We start from the raw sequence: 15741 nt of genomic DNA, 5'->3' as shown, positions 1-15741 counted from the left end.
AGTTGTCATAGGAAATTTAGTCAGATTTTCGTGCTCTTCTAATCACATAAATTGTGCATTTACATTCGATCTCCGTTATCATGAAATTCACCACACACAACAAAAACAGCTCAGATCACGGCGTCCTCCATTCACCGGTTGTTTACATTTTGTAAATTCTGCGAATAAAGACATCGGTGTTCCTCGCTGTAAAATGGTCCCACAAATGTTTTGGTTTTTCAGCTTTTTTGTGTATTTGAACAACAATGACTGGATGATTTTGTATGATATGACAACTGAGGGACTCATATGCAACTATTACAGAAGGTTTAAATGCTCACTGATGCTTCAGAAGGAAAAACCATGCATTAAGAGCCAGGGGTGTAAACTTTTGAACAGAATGAAGATTTTTACATTTTTCTTATTTTGCCTAATTTTCTTTTTTTTTTTTTTTTTCATTTAATACTGCCCTTCAGAAGCTACAGAAGATACTTAAATGTTTCCCCAGAATTTAAAAAAAAGTCAAATTTACCCGGATCTTCAAATTCAAAAAGTTTTTACTCTGGCTCTTATTGCACTGTTTTTCCTTTTGGAGCATCAGTGAAAAATTTTACCTTTTGTAACAGTCGCATATGAAATGAAATTCTCAGTTGTCCTCAGTGTGTAAAGATGGATCTCAAAATCAAACAGTCATTGTTGTTCAAATACACAAAATGCTGAAAAACCAATGAATTTGTGGGACCTTAAGGATTTTTCTGAAGAACAGCAGGCGGTTTAACTGTTCAGGGCAAACATCATGAACAACTATCACTAAACAAAAAAAAAAAAACACAGCTGTGGATCATTCAGGTAACAACACAGTATCAAGTGTATGTAAACTTTTAAACAGGGTCATTTTTATACATTTTTTTGTGTACTATATGTAAACATCTTTTATGTGAAATATCTTATTCAGGTCAGTACTAAATTAAATATAACATGCATTTTGTATGATCCCTCTTATTTTGGTAAAATAATTAACATTTTGCAGAACTTGCAAGGTGTATGTAAACTTTTGACCTATGGACCCAAATATGGAGGTGCCTCAAGGATCTGTATTAGACCCCTTGCTATTTTAATTATACATGCTGCCACTCGGACACATTATGCTTCGTAAATATCGTTTTTAATGTAAATAATAGAGGAAAAGTAATTAACCATATCTAGAAACCAGAATTTTAAGTACAACATAGCAACCACTCTATTATTTTCTCAGCTATGAAGAGGGAGATTTCGAGAAAGCTGCTGAACTCTACAAGCGAGCAATGGAAATAAAGGAAGCAGAGCCATCTCTGGTGTGTGGTAAGGCTCCCTCACGCCACTCATCTAGTGGCGACACCTTTAGCCTGCGAAGCCCTGCCCTTCCTCACACCTCAAGGTGACACTCGACCCCTCAAAACTTAACTAAGGTGAACTCTTACCTCTATTAATGAAGACATATTGGCCACACTTGCTGTGTTCAGGCCTGTGCTTGAAATCTACATGGAACAATCAAACATGCATGGTAAGAAAACATTGGGTTCGCATTCCTACTGTAATTTACAGTATAAACCATCAGTGTTTTAATGTATCATTCACTGCCACTGAGTTTATAAAAGGTGCTTTTTGACTCTCAAAAAGGTAAAACATGAAGAGTGTTTTATACATGTGATTTTCAATGTTGAAACAGTTACATTAGCGTCAACATAGAGTCATGGCCTAAATCATTTTTACCAGCTAAAAATAGTTTTAACTCAGTTCTTTCTATCTTTTGCTGTAGTGTGTCATTTCAGATGCACTGCTGTTAAACTGTGAGGTGTTAAAGAAGTGTTTAGTAAAGTCATAAAGTCACTATGACCAGAACAGTGTTATTTATGGAAGGCCACCTCAGAGTAAAAAAGAAAAAAGATAATTGGGAGAAGTTTAATATAAAGTCACGTCAGATATGAAGTTGCAGTTGTGAGATGTAAAGTCACAATTACAAGAGGTCACAACTGCTAAATTACAAAAATATGTTTGCAATTATGAGAAATAACACTAAAATCACAAGATATGAAGTCGCAGTTGCAATAAATAATGCGTCTATGAGATATGAAGTAATTTGGAGGAATAACACTGTAATTATGAGATGAGAAGTTGTTACAGTTGTTATATGAATTTGCAATTGTAAAATATGAAGATATGAAACGCAGCAGCGAGAAAATAACATCACAATAACAAGATATGAAGCCGCAGTTACGAAATGTGAAGTTGCAACAAGAAATAGTGGCGCAATTATCTTTTTTTTTTCCTCTCTCAGATGGCAAAAGGCCTTCGTAGTTATTGATTGTATCGTGCAATGCAAAATATTATTTACATTTTCTCTATATATTTACTTGATATGCAATTTTGAATAGTTTTAGTTTCTTCTTCCAGTTATCATTATGACAAGCTTTTTTTATTATAACCTTGAGTACAAGTCAGATAACTGGGTTAAAGTTTAAAATGTTGTTCAAAAATGTTTATACAATTTCAGTATTAGTCTTTTTCAAAGCACTTTCACTTGCATGGTACGAAATTCTTTTGGAAACAAATATAGTCACAGAGCATACTGAAAAGCTGATGTGTGACAATTTCAGCACATTCTTTCAGATTTCTCTCACTGCTGACTTCAGCATATGCAAATTACTCTGAGTGCAATTAAAAGACAAAAACAAAGTCAAGCATAATGGAAGTTTGCATTATTGTAGAGTTGCGCTACAATGACTTCCTAGAAACATGTCAAATGTTTGATCTAGAATGTTGCAGTCTTAGCTCCTTCCTCTGTCTATGAACTGCTTCCTGTCATGCAAAGTAACCTTCACCATCAGCTTAAAATGCAGAACTGCTTTAAACTGCAGCAGACAGCTGTCACACATAGCCATACAAAACACTATAGCATGATATCAAGATACAGGGAATTAATAAAATGAGTCTGATTTATTGTATTCAATATTTAATTTATTGTATAGGTCGCACATTTTCAAGAGGGAGCATTTGCGTGGTTCAACACCCAAAGAACACAGCATCTGCAATCAACAGTCAATATATGTAGTTTAGTTTTCAGTTTAGTACATAAGATTTTTGTGTCTAGAAATGGTACTGCTGTTGTTGTTTTTTTTTTTAATTGTGTGAATTGTCTCAAATGTGAAATTCCTTGCCATATCACATCACATGTTCCTAGTTTTGATCACTAATAGAAGAGATATCTATAATAAAGAAACATATAATGAAGGAATATGAATATAAAAGATCAAAGGGATGCAAAATAGTGAAAGTGCCACTGAAACTTCAATTTTGAATGTCTGCAAATACTTATGAGTGTGTAAAAACTACTTGCAAAGGTGCTGAAGTAGTCTAATATGCCTCATTTTGTAGCAAAATCAATTTTGAACTGTTGGAAATGTGCTAAGTATTTAATAATTTACTCTAAGCTTCCATCATTGGTTGTATTACATCACATTGTTGTGTTACAATGACTTTGAGACGTTTTATTCACTGTCAAAAGAGGTATATTTTATACCAAATTCTTCGAATGCACATGATCCATGCACAAAATAATATTATTGTGTAATATCTACCAAATAAATGCATAACTGAAGACGAAAACAGACTTGACAACTTTTGCTAAGCCTTCTTTATATTGATTTACTACGTTAGTTTAAATGCAGGAAAAGAAATGTAATGTAACAATAAATTTATTTTTTCTTTTGCATTATTACAATGTTATACCATTCAATACAGCAGTCAGAATCAGGCAGATGAAGAAATGTCTGAAAATAATTGTGTGATGTTCTTTATAACATCTGGCTGGGTGTCTACAAGCCAATTTAGTATTAGACATGACAGTAACATATTTAGATATGTGAATGTTTCCGTCACATCGTTAAAAACAAACATTCATATTGGTTTTATTAACCATTCCAGTTCCATGGCAACTCTGAAACATTAACACTGTGAAGAGTAATGGCAATTCAGTATTAAGACTTTCAGTTGAAGTAAACCTGAACATCTACAGTGTTCCAGGCTGCTTGCAAAAACAGAATAAAAAACTAAATCCAAACTTGTTTAGTACGAGACCTTAGATGTTGTATGCGAGTACAAAATAATAATGAGTTTGTCTTTAGTGTCTGTGGGAGAGTTTTGTCTGAGTTCAAGGATGTCGTTTTCCTCTTGCTTGTTGTTCCCTTTACATCTTTTTCATCTGAGCCATCAGCTCCTCTAAACTCTGGTCTGTTTCCTCTACTGTCTCCCCTGATGGTCCATCCTGGCAAAAAAAAGAACACAGGGAATGTTACACAAACATCGTAGTAAAGAAGCAGTAATGATTACCAAGGCTGCATTATTATCAATAATACAGGAAAACTATGGAAGCCCTTTTCAGCCACTGAATAAAAAAAAATAAAGATTATTGCGACTTTTTTTATTACAACTGCGAGTTTACATTACACAATTCTGACTTTTTCTCAGAATTGTGATCTTTAAATTCGACATTGCGAGTTATAGTCAGAATTGTGAGATATAAACTTGCAATTGTCAGAAATAAACTCGCAGTTCTGAGAAACAGACGCATGTTCTAACTAAGGTTAGAATTGCAAGATAAAAACTCACAATTCTGATTTTTTTTTTTCTAGAAATTCTGACTTTTCTTTCTCGGAATTTTGAGATATAAAGTCAGAGTTGAGTTATAAAGTCCAGTTTTAAAGGAGAAAAAAAACAACGCTTTCAGAATTGCGTGTTATAAAGTCAAATTGCGAGATATAAACTGCAACTCTGAAGAAAAAGTCACAATCGCGAGATATAAAACTTGTGATTCTGAAAAAATAAAGTCAGAATTGCGAGATAAAAACTCACAATTCTGACTTTCACACAATTGTAAACTCGTATCTCGCAATTCTGACTTTTTTCTTGAAATTGCGAGTTTATACCTCACAATTTAGATTTTTTTCTCAGAATTGTGAGATATAAACTCACAATTCTGACTTTTTTTGTAAATTGTGAGATATAAACTCAGAATTAGTTTTAATGGAGGGGGGGGGAGTCTGATCTCACAATTGCGTGTTACACAATTGCAAGATATAAACTAGCAATTCTGGAAAAAAAACTCAATTGTGAGATAACTCGTCATTCTAAGAAATAAAGTCATAATTGCGAGATTAAAAACGTGCAATTCTGACTTTATTTCTCACAAATGTAGGCTTGTATCTTGCAATTCGACTTTTTTCCTAGCAATTCTGACTTTTTTTTCAGAATTGAGATATAACCTAGCAATTGTGAGTTAAAGTCCAGTTTTGAAGAGGAAAAAAAAGACTGATATGTTTGCAGAATTGCGAGTTTATCTCTCAGAATTGTGTTATAAAGTCAAAATTGTGAGTACATACTTGGAATTCTGAGAAAAAGTCTTTTATAAGATACAACTGCGAGTTTATATCACAATTATGAGAAAAAAGCTGCAATTACCTTTTTTGTTTTTTATTTATGGTGGAAACGGGCTAATATTGTGAAATATATTATTACAATTTAAACTGTTCTATATTAATATGTTTAATTTATTCCTGTGATGCTAAGCTGAATTTTCAGCATCATAACTCTAGTCTTCAGTGTCACATGACCCTTCAGAAATCATTCTAATATAATGATTTGGTGCTCAAGAAACTTTCTTATTATCAATGTTAAAAATAGGTTTGCTGCTTAAAGGATTAATTCACTTCCAGAGCAAAATCTAACCCCCTTGTCAGCCAAGATGTTCATGGCTTTCTTTCATCAGTAGTAAAAAAAATAAATTAAAAAATGATTTTAGGAAAACATTTCAGGAATTTTGTCCATATAGTGGACTTCTATGGTGCCTGTGAGTTTGAATTTTCAAAATGCAATTTTAAATGCAGCTTCAAAGAGCCATCAATCCCAGCCGAGGAAAAGGTTCTTATCTAGCGAAACAGTCTTTTTTTTTTTTTTCTAAAATTTTTTACAATTTATAAACTTTTTTTAACCTCAAATGCTTGTCTTGTCCAGCTCTGCGATGCATATGCGTACTCTGTGCACTCCAGTTTAATACAGTTAGGATATTGTCTAAAAACTCCCATCTCATTTTCTCCTCCAACTTCAAAATTGTCCTGCATTGCTACAGAAGTAGCGACCCAGTGTTTATAAAGTGAACGTGCAAATGTGGTCAAACGCCCTTTATAACAAAAAAAGAGAATGAGAATGAGATGGGAGTTTTTCGATATACCCTAAAGGTCTGAAAATTTCATATTTCTTTCTTTTTTTTTGCATTTGTCATCCTTTCCTAATAAAATGCTTGTAACAGATGCAAAAATGCAGACAAACAAACCTGATCCAATATTTTTATGATGGATGAAGGTTTCGGAGGCAGTGTGTAAATATGATTGACACAATGTGAGGTCATATTTATTTTTTAACATGCGAAAATTTCTGACTCAGTGTGCGATGATTTTAACTGTCCTAAACTAAAGCTAGAGAAGACAAGCATTTGTGGTTAAAAAGTGTATTAACTGTAAATTTTTTTTAGAAAATAACCAATCATTTAGCTAGAAAAGACCCTTCTTCCTTTTAGCCCTTTGAAGCTGCATTTAAACTGCATTTTTGAAGTTCAGGCACCACATAAGTCCACTATATGGAGAAAATTCCTAAATGTTTTCCTCAAAAAACTATTTCTTTACAACTGAAGAAAGAAAGACATACACATCTTGGATGACAAGGGGGTGAGTAAATGATCTGTACATTTTCGTTCTGGAAGTGAACCAATCCTTTAATATTCTTTGATAATTAGAAAGTTCATTTATTTGAAATAATAATCCTTTGCAACAAATGCATTTACTGTCAATTTTGATCAATCTGAAGCACCCTTGCTGAAAAAAAGTAATAATTTCATTCTATTGTTTTTACTGCCCCCAAACTTTAAACGCTAGTTTTAAATATGTCAGGTAACTGCATTTTATGTCTTCATAGTATGTTAAGAGTTTATCCCATAAGCACCTAACCTAAACCAAAATTTGCATCAAATATTTTAAAATTTAACTTCGCTGCATGTCAAATGTTTGAATGCAGGAAAAATCTTGAATAACCAAAGTGTTGTGTAATATTTCAGTGGGTCATACTTTCTCAGGTATGGTATAGGCTACAGTAATGCCCTCCGGTAGATCTGGTACTGGTCCTGATGCGTCCTGTAGCTCTGCCTCTGACACCTCTGACACCAGCTCAATGCCTGGCAGAAAAGAAAAAAAAACATCACGTTTAAGCTTACATAACATTTACAGATTTATGTTTTATGAATGAGGAATCTCTTATGTGTGGGATGCCAACCCCATTCATTGTCCTCATGCACCACTTCCTCTTCTTCCTGTACCACTTCCTGCTTCGGCCGCTCTGCTTCTTTTTTCTGGAGTAAGTAAGGAAGAAATAATAGATCATATACTGTTAATATTAATACTTCACTGTTTTTTTCAGCATGCCTTTCTTTACATCAATGATTAAATAACCAGTTTTTGTAAAACAGGGTCTCCAAACTCTGTCCTGGAGGGCTGGTGTCCTGCAGAGTTTAGCTCCCATCCTAATTAAAAACATCTGAATCAAGGTCTTACTAGGCATGCTAGAAACTTCCAGGCAGGTGTGTGGAGGAAAGTTAGAGCTAAACTCTGCAGGACAGTGGCCCTCCAGGACCAAATCTGGAGACCGCTGATGTAAACCGTTGGGGAAAAAAAAAAACAAACAACAAAAAAAAAAACTTGTGTTCAGCAAATCTGAAACTACTTCAAAGACATCCAGATACAGAAAATGAATAACAATAAAAAAAGTTTAATATATGCTTAAAATAAATTAAATAAATATATTTTAATTAATAGAATTAGAGGAAAAAGTTTAAAGATTTAAGGAAAAAAAGTTTCAGAATGAAGAATTTACCATTGTTGTTAAATAATATTTAATAATTACTTATTTTATTAATAACTCACCCTTTGACTTAACAACACCCTTTTACTTAAAGGAACACTCCACTTTTTTTGGAAATAGGCTCATTCTCCAACTCCCCCCGAGTTAATAAGTTGATTTTTACCATTTTGAAATCCATTCAGCCATTCTCCTGTTCTGGCGATATCACTTTTATCACTTTTAGCATAGCTTAGCATAGATCATTGAATCCTATTAGACCAATAGCATCGCGTTCAAAAATGACCAACGAGTTTCCATATTTGTTGTATTTAAGACTTGACTCTTCTGTAGTTATATCGTGTACTAAGACCGGTGGAAATGCAAAGCTGCGAGTTTCTAGGCTGATAAGATTAGGAACTACACTTCCATTCCGGCGTAATAGTCAAGGAAGTTTGCTGCCGTAATATGGCCGAAGCAGGCGGAGCATTATCAGAAATGAGTTCCCAGCTAGTTTAGCATTTGCACATGTGCTGCGTGGTATTACTGCTCCTGCTTCAGCCATATTACGGCAGCAAACTTCCTTGACTATTACGCCGGAATGGGAGTGTAGTTCCTAATCTTATCAGCCTAGAAAATTGAAGCTTTGCATCTCCACCGGTCTTAGTACGCGATATAACTGCAGAAGAGTCAAGTTTTAAATAGGACAAATATCGAAACTCGTTGGTCATTTTTGAATGTGATGCTATTGGTCTAATAGGATTCAATGATCTATGCTAAGCTATGCTAAAAGTGATATCGCCAGAACAGGAGAACGGCTGAATGGATTTCAAAACGGTAAAACTCAACTCATTAACTCGGGGGGGGGAGTTGGAGAATGAGCCTATTTCCAAAAAAAGTGGAGTGTTCCTTTAAGTGTAAAAAAATCCAGATTAGCTGTAACAAATAAAAAATGAGTGTTTATGTTTCTATGTGTAGGAGTGTCACCTTGTACTCATCCTGTTGTCGCCTGCAGTGTCTGTCGTCACACTGTGGGTTGGCCTTCATTGCCATACTTGGGAAGAAATCCTGCATGGCATTATAGCCCAGGTAATAACTCACTGTTCCAAACCCCAACAGATACCTAAAAACAATTTAATTTTAGACCATGTGTTTTAAAGTCCTTTGGAAGTATTGACGGAGCAAGACCACTAAGAACATGAAATGACCATGAGGTGATTGGTTTGGCTGGTTAGTTAGTGTAGTTCAATCTGGTTCAGTTACAAAAATAGCTTTATTTTGCCATCTAATGGCAACTGTGTGATACTACAGCATTCACTATCCACTACACAAAGTAATCAAACCTGAAATAGGATACATCACAGTTAGAGGTCTGTGGTTATGCTGTAATCTTGGCCATATAAAGCCTGACATACAGAACCAGTCAAACATTTCTGAAGAATAAGAATTTTAATGTGTTTTAAAGAATTCCATTCTGCTCACCAAGTCTGCATTTATTTGATCCAAAATACAGCGAAAGCAGTTATATTGTGAAATATTTTTACTATTTAAAATAACTGCTTTCTCTTTGAATATATGTTAAAATGTAATTTATTCCAAAGCTACATTTTCAGCATCATTACTCCAGTTTTTAGTGTCACATGATCCTTCAGAAATCATTATAATATGCGGATTTGCGGTTTAAGAAACTTTTAATATTATTATTATTATTATTATTATTATTATTATTATTATTATTATCAATTTAAATAATTTAAAACAGTCGAGTATATTTCTTTTAGGATTTATTGATGAATAGAAAGATCAGTTTTATCTGAAATAAACAAACTATACCATTCAAAAGCTTAGAGTCAGTATATTCTTTTTTTTTTTTTTAAAGAGAGAGTTGGAAGCGGAATTGTCCATTACCGCTGTCGTAAATAATTTAGCCTACCGTCGCGTCACATGCACGTTATTTGTTTGGAGGCTATCCAGGACCGGCTTTGGAAATAACGATGTCCAGTGACAAGGTAGAGTATGTTGCATGACTTTATGAAAGTATAAAAACGAAATAATAATAACATAATAATGACATTGTTTGCTATTTTTTTTCCCGTAAAGCAAGTCGCATTTGTAGTCTCATTCGAACTACAAAACCGCTACCCGACGACCCAAACTTACATAGTGCTGTTATGGCCGATAGAGGGTCGCAAAGCGAATGCGGAAGTGCCGTTTCACCCTGTTATGAGTTGTTGAACCACTGACACGAGTTCGGAAACATTATTTTAAGGTAAAAAAAACAAAAAACTCTTTAATGTTGCTTTAAATTGATAAAAAGTGATGACAAAGACACTTATAATGTTACAAAAGATTTCTATTTCAGATAATTGCTGTTCTTCTGAACTTTCTATTCATCACGGGAGCCGGAAAAACTTCTACTCAGCTGTTTTCAACATAATAATGTTTTTGAGCAGCAAATCAGAATTTTAGAAAGATTTCTGAAGGATCATGTGACTAGAGTAATTATGCTAACAATTCAGCTTTGAAATCACAGGAATAAATTACATAATAAAATATATTCAAATAGAAAACAATCATTTTAAATTGTAACAATATTTCAAAATGTTATTTTATTTTTGCTGTACTTTGGGTTAAAAAAAATGCAGGCTTGGTGAGCAGAAGAGGCGTCTTTAAATAAAAAACATTAAAAATCTTATTCTTCAAAAGCTTTTGACCGGTAGTGTATGAAGTTTTATAATAAAAAAAAAAGTTTATTAGACAAAATATTCTAAAAAAAAAAAAAAAAAAAAGAAGAAGGTTTGGATGTTTTTGAGTATCATATTATGTCAGGCTTTTATGACTCATGTACAGTGTTCCATATTATTACGCAAGTGACATATCAGTAGGATTTCAGTAAAATAAATATTCAGATTTAGGGTTTTCAAAGATTCAGTTTTTTTTTCCTCATATCTTTTTTTAGATAATTAAGGTTGGTCATGTTGATTTAGAGACCTTCAAAATGTGCATTTCTCAAATATGGCACAGTAGGCTTTATATGGAGAAAAACAGCAAGGTTAGCTTTGTGTTGAATCATCAGGATTGTGATGAAGTCTTACTTCAGGACATTCTGCACAAGAAGCCCAGCGACCACTCCCATTGTGGTTGGCAGGCTGGCTGCACACACCCCGTCTCTCTTCAGTGTCTTCTCGTCGATATTCGCAGCCACTACGAGGGGAGGTGCACACTGACACAGACACACACAGACACACACAGACACACACAGACACACACAGACACACACAGACACACACAGACACACACAGATCTGGATCAGACCACCGTAAACCACCCATTTGACAGAAATAAACAATGTTTTATAAAGCTGGACTATGACTATGAAATGAAATGGTTTTTAAGATCATAATTCATTTACAAGAGATGTAGTATTTGTGTCTTGGGAGTGTGAGTGTGTGTCATACAGCAAAACAGGCAGTTTCTCCAGGGATGATGAGCTGGATGTGTCCAGACACGGCATTCTCACTGACACCCGACTCCATCCAGGTCTGACCCAACTCATTACATGCCTATAAGAGAGAAACAAACATTACGTTTTATTTTTATTAAGACTTTTAATAACAAAAAAAGAAGATTGAAAATATTAAATATATATATATATATTAATATAATATATTAAAATGAACAAAAATCATTCAGTTGAGGTCAAACTTTTGCACACACCATGCAGAATCTGCAGGATTATTTTACCAAAATAAGAGGGATTATACAAAATGAATGTTGTTTTGTATTTAGCACAGACCTGAATAAGATATCTTTTGCATAAAAGATGTTTACATATAGCCCACACAAGAAAATAACAGTTAAACATATAAAAACTACCGTTTAAAAGTTTATATACACTTGATTTTGAATACTGTGTTGTTACCTGAATGATCTACAGCTGTTTCTTTGTTTGTTTTGTTAAGTGATACATAAGTTGATCATGATAGTTGTTCCTCCTGAACAGTTAAACTACCCACTGTTTTTCAGAAAAATCCTTCAAGTCCCACAAATTCTTTGGTATTTCAGCATGTTTTTGTGTATTTGTATTTTGGGACTCATATTCAACTAATACATAAGGTTTAAACACTCACTGATGCTCCAGAAGGAAACAACACATTAAGAAATGGGGGTGAAAACTTTTTGAATTTGAAGATTAGGGTAAATTTAACTTATTTTGTCTTCTGGAAAACATGGAAGTATCTTCTGTAGCTTCTGAAGGGCATTACTAAATGAAAAAATGTGATATTTAGGCAAAATAAGAAAAATGTGCACACCAACTTCAAAAGTTTACACCCCTACCTCTCAATGCATCATTATTCCTTCTGAAGCATCAGTGAGCATTTGAACCTTTTGTAATAGTGGCATATATGAGTCCCTCAGTTGTTCTCAGTGTAAAAAGATGGATCTCAAAATCATACAGTCATTGTTGGAAAGGGTTCAATTAAACAAAAAAGCCTGAAAAATCAAAGAATTTGTGGGACCTTTGGATCACCAAAAAACACACTCATCTGTGGATCATTGAGGTAACAACACAGTATTGAAAATAACTTTTGTTAACTTTTGAACAGGGTAATTTTTATCAATTCAACTATTATTTTCTCTTGTGGCTTAAACGTAAACAGCTTTTATCTGAACTAAAAGATTCTGCGAGGTGTATGTAAACTTTTGACCTCAACTGTAGTTATTTAAGCTACACTTTAACGTCAAAAACTTACTGTATTAATGGTCATACGAGCCTCAAAGTTATCAACACAACTGAGGATCAAATCTACAGGCTTCCCTTCCTCAAGTCCTCCATGACTGAAAACATAAAAGCAAGATTGTTTATTATAGCCACATTAAAAATGAGAAGCAAATCGTTGAACTTGCTGAGGTAATAAAATCACCTAATGCGGTCCATGAAATGCGTGAAGTTGTCCATAGTGGTGATGTTGTAATTGTGGGTCTCAAAAGCAACATCTGGATTAATGTTCCTATGCAGGAAAACACAGCATTGAAATGGAAAATGTCAGCAAAAAAACAAATGCTGGAAAATAAACCTTTAATATCTAATCCACCTCACAGTTTGTATTAAAGGGATAGTTCACACAAAATTGAAAATTCTGTCATTAATTATTCACCCTCATATTATTCCAAACCCGTAAAACCTTCGTTCATCTTCGGAACATAAATTTAAATATTTTTTAATAAATCTGTGAGCTTTCTATTCTCATAGATTCATCAACTTACGGATGAACCACTGATGTCACATGGACTATTTTAACAATGTTCTCACTACTTTTTTGTGCCTTAACCGTGGTAGTACCCTTACTGGCTATGGAGGGTCAGAGAGCTCTCGGATCTCGGAAAAATATCTTAATTTCTGTTCCAAAGATGAACGAAGGTCTTACAGGTTTAGAACAACATGAGGCTATTAAGTAATTAATAAAAGGACATTAATTTTTTAACTATCCTGTTAATGAAAACCTAATGAAAATCCTGATGAGGATTCCAGAAAAATAATAATAATACTGAATAAATAAGTTTGATAAGTGTAGTTTTTCTAAAAACTCTTCGAAACAGTAATTCATGCTTTTATTTCTTTTAGACTTGACTAGAAATATCTCATGCTGATTTGATGCTCAAGAATGTTTTAATTATCATTAACGTTGAAAATGCTTGTGCTGCTTAATATTTTGAAACTTTTTTCAGGATTCTTCGATGAACAAAGTTCAAAAAACTAAATTTATTAGAATTTTTGTAACACTATAAATGTCTAAAATGAATAACCTCCAACTTACCTAAGAGTAAGTTCTGCAGCCTCAACTTTACTGAGCCCTGCCTGATGTGGCTGGAAGAAAAGGCGGTTCATGTTGGCCAGCTCCACCTTATCATAGTCAAACAGCAGCAACTGCAGGGGAAGAAATCACAGACACAGCAAAAAGAGGCATGACAGTCTGTTACTGCAGAGCCAAGGCATGTCTCTGGGGTTTATGCTATTGGCTTCCCTCCTGTAATGGCAACACACACTACAAGAAAACAGGGCTTGGAGAATGCACCAATTTTAACTGAATGCACATTATAGATTGGCCAAATCAGTGCATCTTTACATTTCATTTATGCGTCCTACTGTATATAATAGATCTATACTTTGAGGAATGAGGAAAAATGTGCATTACCTTACCAATGCCACATCTTGTGAGCATTTCTGCAGTGACACTCCCCACTCCTCCAACTCCCACCACTGCTACAGCAAACGAGCGGATTTTCTGAGAATGACAGCAGGTGGATAGTGGTTAGCTAAACAGGAACAAGCTAGTGAACGCTATAAAAGTCTCATATACACATGTTTACCTCATAATCTTGAACTATGCCCATCCTTTTGAGTGCCATCAGACGACTGTGAGATATTATTTAGAAGATTAAACGGTTGTCTTCCATATGTTTTAAGTCAGTGATAATAAATAAGCACACTAGCATTAAACTGCTCACCTGTATGGATTTGAGTCTACGACTTCAGCACTCATTTTGTCTATCTTTGGTCTGAGATGATGTTCAGCATCACTTTGCTTCTGTTTGGATTTAATTAGTTCATTTTCTAACTCACGGATTCGCAGCTTTAGTTCCTCAACGGTGGCCATTTCTTCTTTAAAAATCCTTTCTGATGAAGACGAGTTGATATAATCCGATGAGGGGGAAAATAAAGCACAGAAATGATTAAAATTAATGTACACGTCTGCACTGTTAGAAATCAGCTGGCGAAGAGTGTGTCTGGATATTGAGTCCGGAATGAAACACAAAGTTCATAGGAACGCAAGTTCCCACTAGTGAACGATTCCCCCAAATCGTCCTAACGAACAGTTCTGTCAGTTTAAAACTCTTACAAATACACCCCATAGACACATGTAAAGACATACACTACCAGTCAAAAGTTTTGGAACAGTAAGATTTGTATTATTTTTTAAAGAAGTCTCTTCTGTTCACCAAGCCTGCATTTTATTTGACGGAGAGTAGAGCAAAAACAATAAAACTTTGAAATATTTTTACTATTTAAAATGACTGTTTTCTATTTGAATATATTTTAAAATGTAATTTATTCCTGTGATTTCAAAGCTGAATTTTAGCATCATTACTTCAGTCACGTGATCCTTCAGATATCATTCTAATATTCTAAATTTGTTGCTCAATAACAATTTTTATTATTAAGTTGAAAACAGCTAAGTAGATTTTTTTCAGGTTTCTTTAATTAATAGAATGTTCAGAAAAAACTGTTATTTTGTAACATTAACATTATTTCCCCCCCAAAAGCCTTTTCTTTCAGATAAATGCTGATCTTTGGGTCTCAACTGTTTTAAATATTAATAATAAAAACGTTTTCTACAGCAAACAGCAAATCAGTATATTAGAATGATTTCTAAAACATCATGTGACACTGAAGACTGGAGTAATGATGCTGAAAAGTTTGCTTTGATCACAGGAATAAATTACATTTTAAAATATATTTAAATAGGAAGCAGTTATTTTAAATAGTAAAAATATTTCACAATATTGCTGTTTTTTCTGTATTTTGAAACAAATAAATGCAGGATTGGTGAGCAGAATAGACTTTTTTTAACATTAAAAATCTTACTGTTCAAAACATTTTGACTGGTAGTGTAGTAGCCTACTATTTATTACGATACAATTTTTTACCCAGTTAAATTTGTGGGAGAGATGAAAATTATTATACTAACTATTAATTATTAAAATTATCTATACTAAATATTTTTGCATGTGAGCCAGTTAAATCAATTCATTAAAAAAAAAAAATCCCAGTTAAATTTG

The 15741-nt window shown here is 33.8% G+C and overlaps 2 protein-coding genes across 2 annotated transcripts in view; one reads left to right on the top strand and one right to left on the bottom strand.

Annotated features, from left to right (window-relative positions):
• The window catches only part of nphp3 (nephronophthisis 3), a 37731-nt gene extending 34105 nt beyond the window's left edge, over nt 1-3626 (top strand). Inside the window, exon 28 of the mRNA XM_073830821.1 lies at nt 1235-3626. Coding sequence (XP_073686922.1) covers nt 1235-1400 — 166 coding nt within the window. The 3' untranslated portion in view covers nt 1401-3626. The remainder of the gene's footprint in view (nt 1-1234) is intronic.
• Nucleotides 3627-3697: 71 nt separating this feature from the next.
• uba5 (ubiquitin-like modifier activating enzyme 5) lies at nt 3698-14677 on the bottom strand. Its single transcript, XM_073830820.1, has 12 exons — nt 14410-14677; nt 14272-14317; nt 14097-14186; nt 13719-13828; nt 12825-12911; nt 12654-12738; nt 11358-11462; nt 10995-11122; nt 8887-9022; nt 7339-7414; nt 7134-7240; nt 3698-4282 (listed from the first exon to the last, which is right to left on the bottom strand). Exons 1-12 carry the CDS (start codon nt 14556-14558, stop codon nt 4205-4207), a joined length of 1197 nt encoding a protein of 398 aa, XP_073686921.1. The 5' UTR covers nt 14559-14677; the 3' UTR covers nt 3698-4204.
• Nucleotides 14678-15741: the final 1064 nt, after the last annotated feature.

The sequence above is a fragment of the Garra rufa genome, chromosome 24, assembly GCF_049309525.1.
Source record: "Garra rufa chromosome 24, GarRuf1.0, whole genome shotgun sequence".
NCBI classification, from domain to species: Eukaryota; Metazoa; Chordata; class Actinopteri; order Cypriniformes; family Cyprinidae; genus Garra; species Garra rufa.
The sequence above is the reverse complement of the archived record's forward strand: the minus strand, read 5'-3'. Positions and strand labels throughout refer to the sequence as shown.

What these genes read in the sequence shown, in the direction of transcription:
- uba5 (XM_073830820.1), bottom strand. Translation starts at nt 14,558, where the DNA reads ATGGCCACCGTTGAGGAACTAAAGCTGCGAATCCGTGAGTTAGAAAAT. An exon ending in GTAGACTCAAATCCATACAG is followed by an intron (nt 14,318 to 14,409) that starts GTGAGCAGTTTA and finishes AATATCTCACAG; the next exon opens with TCGTCTGATGGCACTCAAAA. An exon ending in GAGAAACTGCCTGTTTTGCT is followed by an intron (nt 11,123 to 11,357) that starts GTATGACACACA and finishes TGTCTGTGTCAG; the next exon opens with TGTGCACCTCCCCTCGTAGT.